General features: G+C 40.2%; 2 protein-coding genes across 13 annotated transcripts in view; one reads left to right on the top strand and one right to left on the bottom strand.

Moving 5' to 3' along the window:
• The window catches only part of IMMP1L (inner mitochondrial membrane peptidase subunit 1), a 78,358-nt gene extending 73,095 nt beyond the window's left edge, over window positions 1-5,263 (top strand). For all 5 annotated transcript variants that reach the window (XM_030560254.1, XM_030560253.1, XM_030560255.1 and 2 more), the window contains one exon: window positions 5,070-5,263. In XM_030560254.1, coding sequence (XP_030416114.1) covers window positions 5,070-5,138 — 69 coding nt within the window. In that variant the 3' untranslated portion in view covers window positions 5,139-5,263. The remainder of the gene's footprint in view (window positions 1-5,069) is intronic.
• Window positions 5,264-5,351: 88 nt separating this feature from the next.
• Window positions 5,352-20,084, bottom strand: part of DNAJC24 (DnaJ heat shock protein family (Hsp40) member C24) — a 67,373-nt gene continuing 52,640 nt past the window's right edge. For 6 of the 8 annotated variants that reach the window (XM_030560272.1, XM_030560267.1, XM_030560264.1 and 3 more), the window contains 2 exons: window positions 9,729-9,797; window positions 5,352-8,330 (listed from right to left, as the gene is read on the bottom strand). In XM_030560272.1, the coding sequence (XP_030416132.1) occupies window positions 8,206-8,330; window positions 9,729-9,797 (194 nt within the window). In that variant the 3' untranslated portion in view covers window positions 5,352-8,205. The other 2 variants (XM_030560269.1, XM_030560270.1) reach the window with 2 other exon arrangements.

The raw sequence follows: 20,084 nt of genomic DNA, 5'->3' as shown, positions 1-20,084 counted from the left end.
TTACATACAACAAATTAGAGTGAATAAATGAAGACTCGGCACACCATTTCTGAAAGGTTGCTGACCCCTGGTGTAAATTCACCTGTCTTCCATGTCAAACAGTCTGTACTGTGGGGGTATTCCACCTCTCCCTGCTGGCTGAAGGCAGAACAAAGATTAACAGCCACCCTAGAGCCTGGAGTGCCTCTCCATGGAGAACACCAGACATCTTTGCCCCCACTCCTGGGCAGAAGGCAGACCAAGGATCTCCCCTTTGTAGCAGAGTCCTTCAGGACAGAACTATCAAAATCATCTGAACTCATGGAGAACTGATTTAAATCATTTTTTATTTTATTTTTTTTAAAACCTTCTATTGGCAGAAGGGTTTTGAGCCAGATTGCCTGCAAACCTGTTTTATCCTTCTCTCACTCAATGGGTCACCAATCCCAGAAAAAAAAAGAAAAGCATTTCAGAACTATTTTCCAACTAAAGCAAAGAATTGTGTTCCATTATCCCCATTATTTGAAGAAGTAATCAACGTTTAATGGGCTCCCAAGCAAAGCTAAGCACCCTACACAGAAAAATGTATTCTTTACCCATGGACAAGAAAAGACTTGGTCATTCTACCAAATGTGGATGCAGCAGCCACTGCATTAGTAAAAGACACTAATTGCCTTAGAGGGAGAGCCATGGATGAGTCTAGCATGGATAGACTGTATGACTCAGTCAGGCCAGGATCAGGATAAAAAAACTGAAGGCAAGTTTGAACTGAAAGCAAATAGGAATAAGATCTGATTAGCAGTTTCTCTTGTAGCAAATGCTTCTCTGGATTCCCTTAGATTCACAGCTTGCTCCATGGCATCTAATCTGGTAGCCCAAAGACTCCTCTGGCTCCATCTCTGGAAAGCAAATACACAAGTAAAACACCTTATGATCTCAGCCAAGTATTTAGGGGGCAAGATGTTTGGTGAGGACATGGGTTGGGGGGAAAACAGTAGCAGAAGCAAGTCTTTTCCATGTCATTGACCTGAGGAGATCTATAGAACTTTAGCACATATTTTCGGTTTATGCTTACCAGCCCACAAGAAATCCACAGAAACTTCATATCTGGAAGAGGGAGATGGTCTCATTTCAATAGATCAAGAAACTTCAAATAGTGGTCTTCTGGAAGACCTACAGCAAACTATAAATCATCTACCTGACTCTTTGCCCAGCATCCAACACTACCTCTTATCTTGGGACGGAGTAGGGGGGAGAGGAGGAGGTTTCAGAAGTTTGTCCACTTACAGGAGACACCTACATCAGGCAGGTGAGTACTGGGGACAGTTCTACAGGGTTATGCTATTGAACTTACCAAATTCCTCAAAGACAAGTTCATAGTCTGTCCCAGAACAGAGAACAAATAAGTACCAAACAAAGCAAACATACATCTCAGCATTTGAGCTGTAGAATCAGGATCAGCAAGACATTCTGTGGTGTGTACTTTATTCTTTTCTGTCCCAAAGAAGAATAGGAACACAAGAGCCATCGTAGATCTTAAGTCTCTTAACAAATCCACCAGATCTCTCAAGTTTTGGATGGAAATCCTGAAGTCTGTCATTGCAGCTGTCACCCAAGATTTCATGACTTCAGCAGACTTCGAAAAGGCTTATCTTCGTGTGCCAAGCAGGGAGATTCACTGAAAATTTCTGTACTCTGTTACAATGGGAAGCATTTTCAGGACAGGACTCTCTGTGGACTAGTGAATACCTGACAGGTTGTCCCACAAGATTCAGGTGGACTTAGCAGCCATTGTCAGAAAGAGGATCCAGGGGAGACCTACAGGATCATGGATTTCTGCAGAGAAGAGGCACTTCCAACCATCTCAAGGACTACTGCATTTAGGAATGATCCTGGATACCAAAGAGGTTTCTAGTATTACTCTTACCATATAGAAAAGAAATTGTAACCAAGGATTTGAGAATCACTGATCTCAGGTCAGTCACGTCCTCTCTCAAGTGATGGACTTATTCTTTGCGATTCCAACAGGAGTACCTGGTTTCAGAATCAGTAAGACTCACTATGACCAGCAGTGCTACCCAGAGTAGCTTGTGGGACATGGTTCATTTTGGAGAAGAGGAATATGAAGTGGCTAGAGCTACGGGCCATCAACAGCCTCAGCATCATACAGACACCATTAAAATGACCTATGTCCAGGAAGATTACTGATGAACCCAGGAAGCTGAGTAGCACATACTGCCTCTTCAGTCACCTTGGAACCTGCATGGTGCATAATAAGCAAAAACTCCCCCTGCAAACCTCACAACCAGCGTCTGGCAGCCGCAGGGGAGGCTTAGCCTTCCCTAGCCTATTATACTTGCTGCTCATGCGTGTGTCAGCCAACAAAGACAGTCTTCCTCCCTCCATAAGGAAGCAATTAATCTACTGATTTGATCAGAGCATCATCTCCTATCTGAAAGCCATCCACATAAAGGAGGGAGCATGCAACAGCATGCTGATTCAGGAGGATGGACCTGGATGCGGGGGCAGAGAAAGGGAAGAAGAGTCTAAATCCTTAAACAGTTCAGGTGATGTCAAAAAAGTTAGGGGTTTAGATACAGACCTCTTGACCCCGAGAGAAAACTGAAAAGAGGGTGAGACATTAACCAAACCAGGAGACAAGAACCAGAAGGGGAAGCAATAGGCTCATAAGGCTTACTTTACAACTTTCCTCCTGTATCTCTACTGGCAAGGGCAGTAAAAAAAAAAAAGATTCTAAAGGAGCAATCCACAGTGAGCCTGATCACCCTTCACTGGTCCTGCAACCTGTCGGTCTTGGACTTGATAAACCCTCTTTGAAATTACCAACCTGGGAAGGAAGTCTAAGCCAGGAACTGATCCAGAACCCAAAACTGATGCTAAAACTAAGCGTGGAAACTGAAAGGGGAGAACTGAGGTGTCTGGGATACTCAGTTGGGTGTCCTCTTCCGGCATCATAAAAAGTGTCTGCCAACAGGATATTCAATCACTTGACCCAAACTCCAGTACTGATGCTACAAAAGACACATTAATATCCTTTACTCTGGCTGTCTTGGTATCTCAGCGGTCCTAAGGATGGGTGGGCTAAGGATATCAAGCCCAATAAAGGTCACTGTCACAGGAAGTGTTTTGAATGGTAAGGAATCTAAGATTTCTAGTTAGCACCACGCTTTGTTAGTCCTCCTGTGGTACATAACTTCCTGTCCTGAAGTCTTAACAAAACAAACATTTTAACCACTACATTGTTTTGACCTACTTTCTCTCTCAAAATGGGTCATAGGAGCAGTCACCCCCCCCTTCTAGCTGAGATATCAGAATTCAGAGCATTGTCTATGAAGGCTCATCGATGTATTTTCCATAAGGACAAAATGATTGGATGGACTCATAATTTAGTCCAAAAGAAAACATATTTCCACAGGTTGCAAGAACCAGCTTTGCCTTCTTTCTGCTCTAGTCCTAGGCTCCCCAACAAGACTGAATGGTATGAAAGGAATATAAGCAGAGTACTTTACATCAAGTGCATGAAAACTTATTGGAGGTCCACAGCACTTACATCACTCTCCAGCTAAAGGGCAGGCCTCTAAATCCTTTACTGAAAGATGGAGCAAAGCACATATTACTGAAGCTTATAAAGCATCTGGAGCAAATCCACCGGAGAACCTCACAGCTTATTCTAAGGAGTTCAGCAACTTGGTGGGCAGAAAGGTCTGGTGCTTAATGTGAAATCTGTAAGGCAGCTATGTGGACATCAGTGCACCTGTTCATGAAGCATTACAGCATTGATGTCTCTTCTTCCTTAAATGCAGCATTCAGGAGAAGCGTCCTGCAAAATATGCTGTCCCAGCAGTAACCCAAGACCAGTTCCCATGTAAACAATTTGAATCGCCCCTCTTTTCCAGAGTTGAGTATGCTTTCCACTTCCCACAATACGGACTGTCCAACACAAGGGTGGGGTTAGGATGTGGTGAGAAAGGAAAAACTTCCTCTTTACTTGTGAATTTTCTTTCTAATGCGCTCCATGTCCAACATTCTGGCCCAGTCAGCGTGGATTCATTTGTATGAGAACTGAAATTGTTTTTCTCCGCTATCCCAGATTATAAGCTTCATAAGGCTGTGTTATGAGGTTCATATTTCCAAGTTAGGTGACGTATACTAATATATTCAGTAAATATTTTTCAGCTTTGGAAGCAGTCACTCTGGGTTCCCTACAGAAGGGTGGTCCTGGTCCCAAGCTGGCTGTCAATCTTTGTTCTGCCTCCAGCCAACAGGAAGAATTACTAGTATATTACCCTATAATACAGACTGTCACATATGGAGGGTATTAAAAAGAAGATTGAGAAGTAAGAAGGAAATCTTCCTATTGCGGTATCCTCATCTCAACTAAAGAATTAAAAGGTGATGTGTGTGTGTGTGTATATGTGTAAAATAGGACAGTATGGGATAGGAATAAAAATAGGATAGTATGGAAATACAATATAATTCCATTTAGCCACATTCTCTTTTCGAATAATCGTACTTATCTGAAGCCACACATCTCTCCCATTTAGCCCTGTTAATCATCCGCCAGTAACGTCTCAGTTAGGCTTATCACTAATCGATGGCTTTATATTTGTACAGTGGTTCTGAGCCGATACTTGCAGTTACTGAGACTGAGGGCTTGGCTACACTGGCACTTTACAGCGCTGCAACTTTCGCGCTCAGGGGTGTGAAAAAACACCCCCTGAGCACTGCAAGATACAGCGCTGTAAAGCCTCAGTGTAATCAGTGCCGCAGCACTGGGAGCAGCTGCAAGCTACACCCGTAAGGGATGTGGTTTACGTGCAGCGCTGGGAGAGCTCTCTCCCAGCGCTGGCATTCTGACCACACACATTTGAAATTTCAAGTGTAGCCATACCCTCAATCCAGTTTCTACATCAGTGAAACTGAACCACAAAATAGCACTCTGTTTATCTGGTCAGTTACCTGAAACTGTCTGATGTCGGTCAGGCCATTTGGATAAATAAGTGTGTGCAATATTGAAATTAGAGTTTTAATCAATGATCAACTAACTTTTACCATATTTCATTTTACAGATATGGCCTCTGAATGATTTTGGATTTCTGCGTGCTAGCCCCAATGGTCACAGATTTTTGGATGATTAAGAGAACTAATAAGTGAATTCTGCCAACTTACCTAACTGTCTTACAATGCTTTAATAGCTTTTTTTACTGATTGAATGAAACGATGTATTTGTATTTACAATAAATTAAACATTGTGACTTTTTGATCTTAAGTCTCACTTTATTAACATCTAGAATAAAACATGCTGAAGTCAGTTATGGAAATTAAATGCTGTTGTAATTACAGAATAAGTTATTCAGTTTTCTTTAACCATTCATGGTGAGTCCCTTTACACACAAGAAAGTGTCTTATAGTATAAGGGCTATACCCTTACAGGGGATTTTGTCTCAGCATCACAATGCCTAATTTTAGGTACCCAGTCTCCCTATACAATGCATGGGGAGAGCTAAGCACCTAAGAATGGTATTAACAGAAAGCAGCAAGCTGAGTCAGGTGGCTACCCAAGCTAAGCAGAACAAAATACTAAGGAGAGTGGTGGGTCAGAAGCAGCAGCAGATTCACATGGCTCTGATGTAGCTTTGGTGGCACACAGAATGGACTTCCAGCTTGAATGGTCCCTTGCAAGTTTTATTCCTTCAGCAAGAGTCAGGATGGGAAGATTTAGGCTTCTTAAATCCCTCAAAATAGTATCTTCCAACTTCATTCATGGTTGGCTTCATACTCTGCTTTCTTCAACCTCAGCTCTATTAACCTTCTGTAAAAGTGTACCTCCTTTTTCCACATTGGACTTGACCCCACCATCGCTGCTAACTTTCACAACTTGCCAGGATCATCTAGTTTGTGGCAAAAGTCAAACTAAGGGATTTTAAGAATATGCTGTAACTTCTGACACTAAAAACTGTCTAGTATTCTCTTCTCAGTTGTCTTTAATGGCATGTTTCTCCTCCATACAACAGAGTTATCATCACTACTGCATTGAACTCTTAATTGTAACACACATCTTGCTGCCCAAATAGAGGGCTCTGAAGATGGTGAAACGCAATTAATGCAAAACCAATCTAACATATGACTTCTTTGGATACAGCACTTCCCGTTGTCAAATGACTACCCAAATGGATAAAACTATTCACCTATTCAGTGTCACTGACATCAACTTGCAGCACCGGTCGTTCCTTTGTTTCCATTTTACAGGAGGCAGTATGGCTCTGGTTTATAACCATTAAACTGAAGTCCCATAGATTCTGCAGTTGTTTGCACTTCTTCCAGCATTAGCTGTAGTTGGTCAATACCAGGTAAGGTAATATCACCTATACACTTAGATTCATTTTCTGAGGATCTCAAGTTTCACACCTCCTATATTGTCCTCAATCAGTCTATTAGAACATTAAACAATAATGCAGGTGAGAGAACACATCCCTGTTATACGCCGATTCTATTGAAAATCAGTCTAATACAGCCATTGACCCTCGCACAGCTAAATGTACCAGACACCCCATGCAGCCATTTTTCAGTAACATTCCACAGAACATATACAGCATGAGTTGTCCTGCTCATCAAGGGTAGCTGGGCACCCATCTTCACTAGGGATTCACAGCCATAAGTGAGAGTTTATGCTAGGTCAGCCTTTTCTCATAAAAAAAATTAGGTAGTGATGATGGCCATTACTAATTGGGCCAGAGAGAGTGACTCTGTAGCTCAGTGGTTAGGATATTCATCTTTGAGACCCAGGTTCCAGTCTATTTAAGTAGAACAGCGTCAACAGGAGAGACTCATTCACAATACCCTATAACCTGGTGATTGGGATGCTCATCTAGGATGGGATAGACCTGGGTTCAAGTCCTTGCTCCAGATCAAGCACAGTGGGCACCTAAACCCAGATCTCTCAGATCCCAGATGAGTGTTCAGGTACTGGGAGACTGCTATACCCACCCTGTTTTATGTGGGGTCCTATCCAGTAGGCATGCTCTTAGGCAGACTCTAAGAACACCTACCAAATCAGAGCCTGAGCAGCTCAGCAGTGTCAGAACTTAGGTGGCTTTGTACTTGTCCACTCACAGAAATGTAGGCACATGGGAGATTTCACCACTGGCAACTTCGGTACCTAGAGATTTTAGCCACATGCCGGGTTAGGCAGCAGCTGAGCAAGGGCTTTGAGGATCTAAATTTTTGACTTGGTGCCTAAACCCTTTTGTGGACCTACGCTCAAGTTTCCATTCATAAAATATTACAAATGTAGTTAAATTAAAAGTCCAAATGACTTAAACAAAGCTATGATTGCAAAGCTGTTTCTTGGACACAAGTCACCATGCAAATTCTTGAGGTGGCAGAACCACTCTATATATTAGCAACACTTTAAACAGCACATTTGCAGAAATGCATTCCTTAATATGTGGGAGAGGTCACTGAACTATTACATGGTCCTGATCTTATCTACTAGAGTCAACTAACATGATACGTAGGAAAGAGGTAACAACTTTGTGCACATAAGCCCCTCAATTCAGTTGCATATGCATAATGTAAGATTGCTCAAAAAGCTTTGACCATTTTTTAAACAGCTGCTTCCTAGGAATTTTACCTTCCCTCCTTTTAACATATTAGGCTGATCTCCATTCTCTTCCAATTCCAGTAACAGTTTTGTTTTCAGAAAAATACTTCTCGTGTTCAGTGTTTATAAGGTAATTTTTGTCATCTTTGATGGTAATGTGAGATTTAGCTACTCTGAAGGTAGTCCCCCAGCTACAACTGCTATAATCTTAGGGAGAAAGGAGTGGCATCTAGACGAGAAAGCTCCGTGCTACTTCTGCAAATGAAATGTAAATAAATTAATTAAAAAATGATGAAAGCACTCATTTTTAGGGCAGGAAAAGGACAGTTTTCAAATCTGTGAAAACAAACAGAACAAGCACCATTTTCACAGGACAGTTCAAATTCTATTAAGTACAGAAATGTGTTTAATTTGATTAACTGAACCACTTACAGCTCTTTTGTTTAAGGTCTTCTGGTTAAAACCTGAAAATAGATTTAAGCCCTCCTTTTCAGTCCTGACTGTGCTAGCGCACCTTTTCTCTGAAACATTTACTAACAGATTCTGTCCACTGACTATTCAGCTGAATGAAACCAACACGTGCAAGTGGAACAACTGTTATTTCATCGAAGGATCTCTATAATTAATGAACATGTATCACAGCAAACCAAGGAAACCTCTTCAGCTTCATTTCTGGAGACAGTATACTTCCCACCACACCGGCATAAGCTTGTATAACATTCTTCACCTGTTGAAACAAACAATTTAGAAAAGAAAAATTGTTTGAAGCCATAATTGCAAAGCTCCTTTTTAAGACTGAAATATGTAATCTTACTGTTGAACTGATGATGGAAGTTATAAGTTTGCAGAGTTTGTGAAGGACCTCTTATCACTTAAGAAAGGTAGAGCCTGAATACAACAGTTCCTTCAACAGTATTTAACCCTCAGATAGCTATATCTGTAACATAAAAGGCAAGTGTTTCATTGACTATGAGGTGCTCCCTGTGCCTAGCAGGAGACGAATCTTTTCATTAATAAAAACAAACAATAATAATTAAATTTTAAAAAGTGTACGCCCACCTATGAAGTGGTGCTAGGAATCTGCAGAGAACCAGTGGTGAACTCTGAGCAAGGAGGGCTAGATTCTGAGAGAATGCCAAGAATCTTGGAGAAGTCTGGAAATCACGTGAAAACAGATAGGATGTAAATAGTTTTCTGTGATTAATAATTGGCCTCAGTAATGCAGTTTATGAAGATTCAAAAACAATTCTGAAGTTAGGTTGGAGCAGAGAGGGCAAGTTACAGTTTCCACGATTTTTTAAAATAAAACGTCAAATGATAAAAAAAACCAAATTATAATGAAATAGAGAGGTGAAGAATTGACAAAATGGAAATCTTATGTGTGAGAACAGCAAAGGATTCAAACCCACTTGATTGTCTGAGGAAGGAAGGGTTTTCTCTACCACTGAAAACAGCAAAGAGAACAAAACTATTGACTACCATGGAAAGCCAAGTGGCAATTCCAAAGCTATATCTAGCAGCGCTGAGGAAGGGCATTTGCACAACTTATAAAGATATGAGAGGATGAGACTGATGAGAAAAAGTAAAAATATTGGGCAATGAAGAATAGAGCAGCAAAAATTAAATAAAGTCAAAATACAAGCAAAGAAATAAGCAAACAAAAAAAGACGGGGGAGGAAGTAAATTTCAAAGGGAAAGACAAGCAACATACAGAAGTTTAGATAAATCAGAACAACAATATGTCAAACGAGATATAGAAAATTTAGCAAACATCTCCAGTCATCACAGTCAAGGCACATTAAAAAGCTCAGAGAGGCTCAAAGATTGAGGGCAAGTCTACACTACGGTGTTACATCAGTGCAGGTGCACCAATGCAGCTGTAGCACATCTGGTGAAGACCTCCTATGCTGACGGGAGAGGGCTCTCCTGCTGACATAGCCCTGGTATGGACTTGCATTGAAACTTGCATCTTAGGGGAGCATGGGGGGGAAGCTTTTTCAACCCCTAAGCTATGTAAATTAGATCGACTTAAGCGGTAGTGTAGAGCAGTCAGGATGATTCTAGCCAAGTCTATTATCTATCCCATCCCGCCTCTCCCCAAATAAAAAAATTGAAACATTCATACCCTTATTCCAGGACATGTCTTCAAGATAAATTTGAGCATCCACTGGCCATGTTTGCATTAGATCGTCTTCTAAAAGAAAAGTAGTGATACATGTTCAGTTCTGATAAACTGAGGAGAGAGAACTATTTGGTTTCTTACCTATACATTGGTAGTCCCATGTATACACCTGTCATAAACAGATAGTCAAGGGTTAATAGAACAGAAGTACTTCATGTCTCTTTTGCCTGTAAAGCGTTAAGTTCAGTGAGCCTGGCTGTCACCTGACCAGAGGACCAATCAGGGGACAGGATACTTTCAAATCTTGAGGGAGGGAAGTTTGTGTGTGTGCTGTTCGATCTTGGTTGTTGTTCTCTCTGGGGGCTTAGAGGGACCAGATGTGCAACCAGGTTTATCTCCAATCTCTCCCATACAGGCTCTTATAAGTTCAGAATAGTGAGTACTAGGTAGATAAGGTGACTTAGGTTATGGTTGTTTTCTTTATTTGCAAATGTGTATTTGGCTGGAAGGAGTTCAAATTTGTATTTTGCTGAAAGGATTTTAATTTGTACTTGTATACTTAGGCTGGGAGGGTATTCCCAGTGTCTATAGCTGAAAGACCCTGTACCTATTCCATTTTAAATCTACAAAGATAATTTTTACTGTTTTTCTCTCTTTAATTAAAAGTTTCTTGTTTAAGAACCTGATTGTTTTTTTATTCTGGTGTGAGGCCCTAGGGGACAGGGTCTGGATTCACCAGGGAATTGGTGGGGAGAAAGGAGGAAAGGGGGAGAGAGAGGCTAATTTCTCTCTGTGTTAGGATTACTTTCTCTCTCAGGGAGAGTCTCGGAAAGAGAGAGAGAAGGAGGGGGGAAGGTGAATCTTCCTCTCTGTTTTAAGATTTAAGGAGTTTGAATCACAGTAATCTTCCAGGGTAACCCAGGGAGGGGAAGTCTGGGAGAGGCAACGGTGAGGGAAAGGGTTTACTTTCCTTGTGTTAAGATCCAGAGGGTCTACAGCGCTACAAGTACTAAGCTGGTAACTGAGCTTAGAGAAATTCATGCTGGTACCCCATCTTTTGGATGCTAAGGTTCAGAGTGGGGAATTATACTATGACAACACCGTTGACCAGTCAAGTCACTGGATGGCCCACTCATGAATGTGGTCAAAGAAGCATTTCTCTAAAATGGTTTTGGTGACTATGTCTTTGTTATAAGGCTGAGAATGACTCTCAATACCCCAAAGATGCTTCCAAAAGCTTAAGAAAATATTGAAGGGCAGGATACTGATTTAAATAGGTCATCCACTCACCCTAAAGGATCGGAGGGAGGTTTAAATGGGCAAGCTTTCATTTTTAAGTTTAGCTACCATTGTGACAAGCATGATATAAATGCCCAGAATAACAGATGTATTTACTTTTCTGGGGCCAAAATGCTAGGCCCCTGCTTACTGTTGGGCTTCTGAAAGGAGGACCCAGAATTAACCTTCTTGTCTAGAGAGAGTCAAAGTTTGCTGAGGTCCAGACATTCTTTTATGATATACAGAATCTATCCAAACAGCTTTAGAATGATAGTCCCGGCCTGTACCAAGTGAGATTTAGATGTTCTGATGCTCACAGATCCACATTTAGCAATGATGAAGCACGGCATGAAATGGAATTTCAATCTGACACATCATATTGGAGGAACAAAGACCCTTAACTAGTTTTTATACTTTCCCAGCCTACTTAGATTTGATATATGCAGTTTGCTCAAGGCCTTTAGAGGTTACAACATAAGACATGGCCTGTCACAGAGCTGCAGCTAAAACAACATAATCCCTCTTAAATGGTGGATTTCAGATTCCTATTCAATGAATAAGCCTGAGGCTCTTCTGAGTTTAGGGTCTTTACATAACTTGGGCAATGCATCTACTCGCCTTCCTATGGTCATATAGGTAGGTTTCTCTTCAGGGCACTGTATGACTTTGTTCATTTATATTATGTTCCTCAGTGGAAGCAGAGTATTTCACCATCCTCTGAAATGGAGGCCTCAGCCTATCCTTTTCCTCAGGACTTTTTGCCCTTCTATTTGGATGAGAGAAACTGAGGATAGCAGCTTAAAAAAGGACAGTGAAAGGGACTACTGAGAGAAGAATCCAGGGACTAAGGGAAAACTGCCCATGGAGAAGACATTGAGGTACATCAGGATACCATGGTGCAGGAAAATCTTTCCCAGGAGAGGGAGATAAAGCAGATCCAGGACTTGTGTGGAGCATAAGTGCCCATGGTGACTGTGCACTAGACACAGAGTGGACTTGGAGGGAAGGGAGAGAGGAAAATGTATGACTAGCAGGACTTGTTTGGCAGGAATATAAAGACTAAGCCACTGGCAGTAGACATGACAAGGAGCAGGAAGATGACTATAGACATAGTTAGGCACTAGTCAGGATTACGCCATTATTACTGAACGAGCATTGTTTCCTCCACTCGGTGGATGCTTCAGTTAGCAGGCCTGCTACCTCTGGAAGGAAGAGGAGGGCAAAAAAGTGTTCCTAAAGTGACACGTGAGAGGCAGGGCAGGCCTACTGGCAGGCTTCAGTACTTACTAAGAGGTAGAGAACCGTGTAAAGTCACTGCTATAAGGTGGTGTGCAGCCGATACTGTGGAATTATCCCTCTGTCCTATATACTAGCCACCATATATACTTGGTGTTAAGGACATACAAACACTTATAAATGTTTATAAAATATTACAAGTCTTGTCTGATTGTAATCTTATTGCAGGAAACGCTAACAAACGGTTACCTCCAGCAGGAGCTGAGCACACTATGCAGGAAAGCACACCACAGCATCCAATAGCCCAGGGATTGGCAACATTTGGCCTGTGCCCACCAGGGTAAGCACTCTGGAGGGCTGGGCCAGCTTGTTTACCTGCCGTGTCTGCAAGTTTGGCCAATTGTGGCTCCCACTGGCTGTGGTCTGCCACTCCAGGCCAGTAGAGGCTGCAGGAAGCAGTGGCCAGAACATTCCTCGCTCCATGTCGCTTCCCGCAGCCCCCATTGGCCTGGAGCAGCAAACCGTGGCCAGTGGGAGCCGTGATTGGCCAAACCTGCAGACGCGGCAGGTAAACAAACCGGCGCAGCAACCTTTGGCACGCGGCCCACTAGTGGGAGCCACGACTGGCCAAACTTGCAGACGCGGCAGGTAAACCAACCCTGGCGGGCTGCGTGCCAAAGGCTGCCGATCCCTGCGATAGCCCCATTTACAGATACTTAAGTGACAGGTGTCATTCATTTTGAAGTTTTACTTTAATCCCAGCTACATACAACTGTATCCATAGTAAGAGAGAAACCAGATAGGAAACTAAAAAAGAACTATGAGGTGGTTAAAAGCTCAGACCCCGAAGAAAAGGAGAAAAAGGCAGAGGCTACTGTAAAGTAGACTGAACCTCAGTTCTCTGAGGTGGAGATGTCTGGGATAAAGTAGGCCTACCTGGATCTTAGGTAAGATTGATATGCATGTAGACTGTTGTGTTATTAGTAATTTAAACACTTTTTCCCCCCTTGTATGAAACTAGATGAGGCGATTATATAACATTAATTTGCACCTTTCCCTGTAGATTAGGTCTAATAGGCTAAATCTAGTCTAGTGACCATTTTCTATATAATGGTATTAACGCTTATGATATGAGAGCAATTACTTAAAACTTTTAGAACATATAGAACTATTACGTAAGTCAACTTCAAACATTAACTGTATAAAGCAAGCCATTCATAATTAGGATTCTTAATTTGACAGCACAGTAGTATGCAGAGTGGATAAAAATCAATTAAAAAAATTTAAAATTAAATTTGAAATCATGACAGCATATATTAAGGCCTAAACTTACTATAATGTATTAAAATCATTTAAATTAAAAAATAATATTCAAGCAGTACATTTGTTGCCAAAGTCTTAAAGAAAGTCAAACCAACGAAATGAAGTCACAGGCTAAGTACCTGGACTTAGAGTTTGTTGAAGTGCTAAACCAACTTTTGACAGCAGTAGCCTCTTCTGCAGTTACAGAAAAAACAGTTTCTTCATTTCAGTTCATTCGACTAGTTCATTCCAAGTTCAGAAACTGATTGGGAGTTGAAAAAGAAAGCAAGTTTGTTTTCCTCTGCCAATATATGAATAAAAATGAAGTGCAAGAGGATGAGATCTTTTATTTCTAAAACCTTAAAGGACATAGTGTACAGAAAAAGTATCAGTGCAATATACTTATTACAGATAATACTTAATTTAATAAAATCAATTTTAAATGCAGAACATGTTTTGAGAAAACTACTTTTTTTACTTTATGTATCCAGCACTTAAGGTTATTTTATTTAACTAATAAAAATTTATAAAATGCTGTTTTTGTGCATTTTAATGTAATTTAAATTTCCATCCAAGTGCATCTCGACACAAATATGGATAAAAATTACCTAATAAATAAAAGTGTTATTCATTTTCTAACAATATACAATCATAAAAAAATAAGAATCTGAATAAATGTACGTTAATCCAAAGAATTGCTTAAATACGTGTGTATATCCTCCTGGTTAGCAAAAAGAATTATCAAATTTAGTGTAAAGGGTATGTGTTAGTGATTATAGATGAGACTAGTGAGAATGAACCGCTCTTTAGGAAAATAATTTAAACAATACAAATGTAAAACAAGATTAAATGGATGATTTAAATAATGGTTTCCTGCTTGCTGATTTAAATAATGATTTAAATTGGTGACTTAAATCAATCCCACCCCCAGTGGTACATTATATTGTTGTAGCAAGGGAACATATGAACCAATTATATATGCTTGAACCTATCAACCAGCAGTCAGAAATTTCACTATGGTTAACATTTGATCATCCAAAAGAATATCTTTGAACAAAAGTTTTTTTTTTTTTTTGTTAAATTGTGGATCTACCATGTTGGTGTCAGTCTTACATACATAACACAGCAATTAGCAAATATTAATTTATCAGTAGTGAAATGAAACACTTATTTTAACTGCCTTTATATATTAGTGAAAATGGTAATTAACACTGGACATTAAGAATTGTTCTTTTTAAAAAATGCAATTCATTAACTAACAGCCAGTTAGTATAAAACTGGCCTATGTTCTAGGCTCTCTTTTGCAACTAAATTGTGATTCTAATTTTACTTGAAATATCATCTAAGTTAGCTAAATGAAGGCAATTAAAACAAATCAGAGAACTCGGAGATAATGAACGGATCAATAAAACCTCCTTGGCCTAGCCTATCCCAAATACATACAGTACATTAAAAAGAGGTACAGATTAAAATAAAATTAACCCACACACTTCTAACACTTTGCTGCTATTAAAAGAGACACACAAAAGGAGTATGAGAGAAAAAGATAACTGAAAGATACCTGTCAACCAATCTTTCTTATTCAGAGTCAGATTCTAAGGCTAGCAGGAACCATTGTGATCATCTGGTCTGATTTCCTGTATAACACAGGCAACAGAACTTCCTCAAAGTAATTCCATGAGCGTGCTAGGTATCCATCCAATCTTGATTGAAAAATGGAGAGTCAAAATTTGTCTTGCTTCAACTTCCAGCCATTGGAAGGTATTACACCTTTCTCTGCTAGACTGAAGCACCCGTTATTAAATATTTGTTTCCAGTGTAGTGACTTATAGACTGTGATCAAGTCATTCCTTAACCTTCTCTTTGTTAAGCTAAACAGATTCAGCTCTCCGAGTCCATCACTATAAGGCATATTTTCTACACCTTTTATCATTCTTGTGGCTCTTCTCTGAACCCTCTCCAATTTATGAACACCTTTATTGAACTGTGAGCACCAGAACTGGACACATTATTCCAGCAGCGGTCACACCATTGCCAAATACGGAGGTTAAAAAACACATCTCTACTACTACTTGAGATTTTCATTTATGCATCCCAGGATCGCACTAGGTCTTTTGGACACAGCATCATATTGAGAAATCATGTTCAGTTACTGTTGTCTTTGCTCTGAATTAGCCAAATAAGGCTAGTGCTTTTAGCTAGAACTAGTCACACTATGGCAATGAGCATTCTTTTGCTCATTTTCTTCCACCTACTCAAAAACTGTAGTGTGTCTAAACTAAAATGCCCAACATAAAATGAAAGTTCAGTATTGTCTCAATTCATGTGAAGTATATTTTAACATTACTTGGGTTCTGCTGAATCCAACTTACAGGCTGGTAGTCATAAAAGTATTTATTATAACGGAAACCATGCATATTTCTAGCAGCAACAAAAAGAAAAAAAAGTCTTCATCAGTCTCTTCTTTGCCAATTCCTGCGGTAGTGACTTGGGAGAAAAAAACACCTGTTTACTTTCTTATTCTCTTTCATGGGACAAGAAAATGACTTCACTATGAGGCCTCTACTCTTAGAGGTGGGGTGAGAGAAAGATAAACTTGTGAGGAAAGGTGAGAAAGTTTCAGAGGGCAGGACAGGTCCAACTTCCCCTCTGCAGTGTAGTGAGGAGGCAGAGAAAAAACAAAAGTTACCTTAAGCTGTGGAGGTCCCACCATTTCCCAGCTTCTGTTGAAGGTGGAGACAAATTGGGCTGAAAAAACAGGCCACCCTTCACAGATTTCATGAAGGAGTGCTCTATATCAGGACAAGTTTCTCATACAAACCGGTATGCGAATGGATGTAGTACTTCACAGGGAGCACGCATGAGGGAGGGAGAGGGCACATGCCACCATGAAGGGGATTTCAACACACAAGCATGGACAAGGGCAAACCAAGGGAGAAACAGTGATGGGGGGGGAGCACAGTTTCTCTCACAATCCCCACCATGCTTCCTACACCTTTGCTGACTTTGGAAATGGGTGAGAGACTGAGGAAAATCAGGCCACTTGCAGACCCTCTAACTCAAATACTCTATAGGATGGAGCCTGATGTTTAGAATTTCAACTGTGCTATTCCTGTTCACTGCTGCAATTGAAAAACTTCAATGGGCCAGATTCATCCTCAGCGTACTTCCACCAAAATCAACAGTTACAGCAGGAAATAATTCAACCCATTATCATTAAAAGTCATTCATAATATGGTGCTTGACCTGTAATTAGCTTTAATAATGGATTTGATAATCAGGTTACCTTCAAAAAAGTTAATTTTCAGTTAACATGGTCTCTCTGTAAAGCTTTCAAGCATAACATACAACTCAATACACATGCTATCACTTTATTTTGTAAGCTACAATTATTTGCTTGTCTGTTTCTAACAGCAAACATTTTTTTTTCAAAATTGAACAATGCTAATTTAATCTCTAAATTTCCCCGTTCAACATATTATCCAATTTAAAATGTTTTAATACAGCATAAATGGATTTTTGGACTTGGCCGGTTATTAATTACAGAAAGTGAAGGCTGATCTGAGTTTTGCAAATTTGTCTGCAAGATTATTAATCTTGCAATATCCACAGAGTCTGTATTATTTAATAATAGCTGTGTGCCCATCTTTATTATTTTAACTTGCATCTTACAACTCTCCACAGCTACTGGTTGATGAGAGCTCGTTTTTCTGGATTGGAGAGATAAAAAGATTATTCAAACTGGTATTCATACCAGAAGTTAGCTCTCTGTTTTGTATGCTTAAATAGATACGTATATACATTTGACTCATCAAGTTGTTTAGATCTGCATATTTTGAGATACATTCCTGAACGCAGATACAAAATAAGATGATCTGGTTTTCCACAGTTACTTGAAAACAATCATTAAATCTTTAGAAGTACAGGCCCCATGACCTTGTGTTCTATTGCATTTTTCTGACAAGAGGTGAAAGGATTCTGCAGATCCATTGTCTCAACTGTAGGATCTAAGAAAACACTGCCAGGCTCATCAGAGAGGTTTATGAGCCTGCAATTCAAGGAGATTAAAAGGAAAATCTACTGAGATTCTTTAAGGCTGCAGAATAACATCAAATAACTATTAGCAGCTTGCTTCAGTAAAGCTTTACTAGAGCTCTTGCTGGGTCATTCACGAAATTTAAAGGAGGAAAGGTTTTTAAGCTTTTCTTAGGGATACAATAAATATTTTGGTTTTTTAAACAAATGATAAATGAAAATCCAATCTTTTTAAACTACTAAGAAGAGTTAAAAATTGCAATACTCAGTGATCAGTGTTCGAATTTTTTATAACTACAGTTATGAAGAAAAAATGGTACAGCTTATACATTGCCAGATTGAATACAGTGTGAAATACCTAGCGGGCCTCAATAATCACAAACTTAAAATAAGTCACATTGGTATTCAAAACTTTGGTACTGCTAGAGGTGGAAGCTTTTGTGGGGTTTTTTTTGGTTGTTTTTTTTTAAGCACACCATATATTTATTCTTTTTCACGTACTTCTATGGTTTTTTACTAACCGGCAGTCTGTTTAATTTAAAATAAACATTAGGAAGTGTTACAAAAATACATAAATATGATTTCAGTAAAAGTTTTGAGGAAAGGAGGGTGAGAGTTGAGAATTGTTCCTAAAAGTAATATCCCATGCTTTTGATAAAACACTGCTTCTTAAATATTTATTTTTAAACAAAACTACTATAGTTTAATACAGTGGTATGACGTAAGAGGTAACAACACTGATCTCCTTCATTGCCTCTGATGTGTAGCAAGTAAATATTTTCACATTATATGCATATAAGCTTTCAAGTTGCAACTCAGACACTAAATTCATAAAGAACTAGAGGCTAGGATATAGGTCCCTTTGAAAATTCCACCTCCCGATTCTCAGCTAGTTTAATATGCTAAAAGTTACCCTTTTTAAGGAAACTATGCAAGAGTTCAAAATTAAGCACTTGCCTAGTGATTTGCTAGATCAGGGTGGAAGTGCTCAGCAACTTTTCAGACTGACTCCATTGCCAAACTGGGGGAAAGAAGCAGGGCTGGCTCTAGCCGTTTCACCGCCCCAAGCACGGTGGCATGCCGCAGGGGGCGCTCTGCCGCTCGCCGGTGCCGCAGCTCCGGTGAACCTCCCACAGGCATCCCTGCGGATGCTCCACTGGAGCCGCAGGACCAGCGGAACTCCGCAGGGACGTCTGTGGGAGGTCCACCAGAGCCGCGGGACCAGCGGACCCTCCGCAGGCACGGCTGCGGGAGGTCCACCGGAGCCGCCTGCCGGCCTCCCGGCAACCAGTAGAGCGCCCCCTGCAGCATGCCGCCCCAAGCACGCGCTTGGCGCACTGTGGCCTGGAGCCGACCCTGGAAAGAAGTCTCCCTTCTGTTTATTCACAGGTACAGTACAGTCAATGGAAAAAAAAAAGTTTCACCACACGGTCCTATTAATGTGTAATAATTCTGTTCTGGAGGGAGAAATCATTTCTGTGTCTGAGAAATTAGTTCTGTTTCTATGGGCCATTAAATCTGACCTAAACTGCAACTATTAGTAAGAGACACCACTGTGAATATCAGAGAGCTAGCTGTGTTAGTCTGTATCCACAAAAACAACAAGGAGTCCAGTGGTACCTTAAAGATTAACAGATTTAGTTGGCATAAGCTTTCGTGGATGCATCTGAAGAAGTGGGGTTTTTTTTTACCCACGAAAGCTTATGCCCAACTAAATCTGTTAGTCTTTAAGGTACGACTGTGAATAATTACTTGTGCTTTTAGGACTAGAATGAGATTAACTAATTGCACACAGGCTAACAGCCACCGATGGGTTAAATTTACAGCCACTATGACCATGGCCTGGATTTTTAACGACCTAGTGGTAAAAGGTTCTCTGTGTCCCATTATCAATTCCTTAAGTCACTGAATGCCCATGAAGTTCCACAATTTTAAGATCCTTAGCCAGAAATAAAATGTACAGTGCTGTCACTTAAAGAGTGGTAGACCTGCCAAGCAAACTGCAGGGTTTCAGAGAGTCCAACAGGGCCTGCCACATTGTGGCTGTGCTTGAAGCTTTATTTTGGTTTTAAAAGGCTTTTTTGAGCTTTACTTATGCTTTTTTTAACGGGATTTTCATACTAGGGAACAACTAAAAATACACCACATTAAAATATCTCTATTTTCTTGTCATATGCTAGTCAGTTCTCTTTGCCACTTGTGCTAGCTATTAAAAGCATATTTTATAGGCACTTCTCTCTTGCTTCTCCTGTTTGATCCTGCAGTGAAGTTGTAATGCTACTCTTGTAGCAATCAGCTCCACATCCACATTCTGATGTCAAATTCAGCATTATGATTTCAATGCAGGATGAGAAGGGAAAGTTGGGATGAGGGAAGAACGCTCATTTTCAAAAATCCCTTAACTAAAATGAGTGTGCGACAAGAAGATGAAAAAATGAAAGGTAAACTACTTGTTCTTTAAATGTTCTGCATTTCTTCACAATTGGACCAGTTTAAGACTCCATTTCT

This window comes from Gopherus evgoodei, chromosome 4, assembly GCF_007399415.2.
Source record: "Gopherus evgoodei ecotype Sinaloan lineage chromosome 4, rGopEvg1_v1.p, whole genome shotgun sequence".
NCBI classification, from domain to species: domain Eukaryota; kingdom Metazoa; phylum Chordata; order Testudines; family Testudinidae; genus Gopherus; species Gopherus evgoodei.
This window is presented reverse-complemented; position numbering and strand designations above follow the sequence as displayed.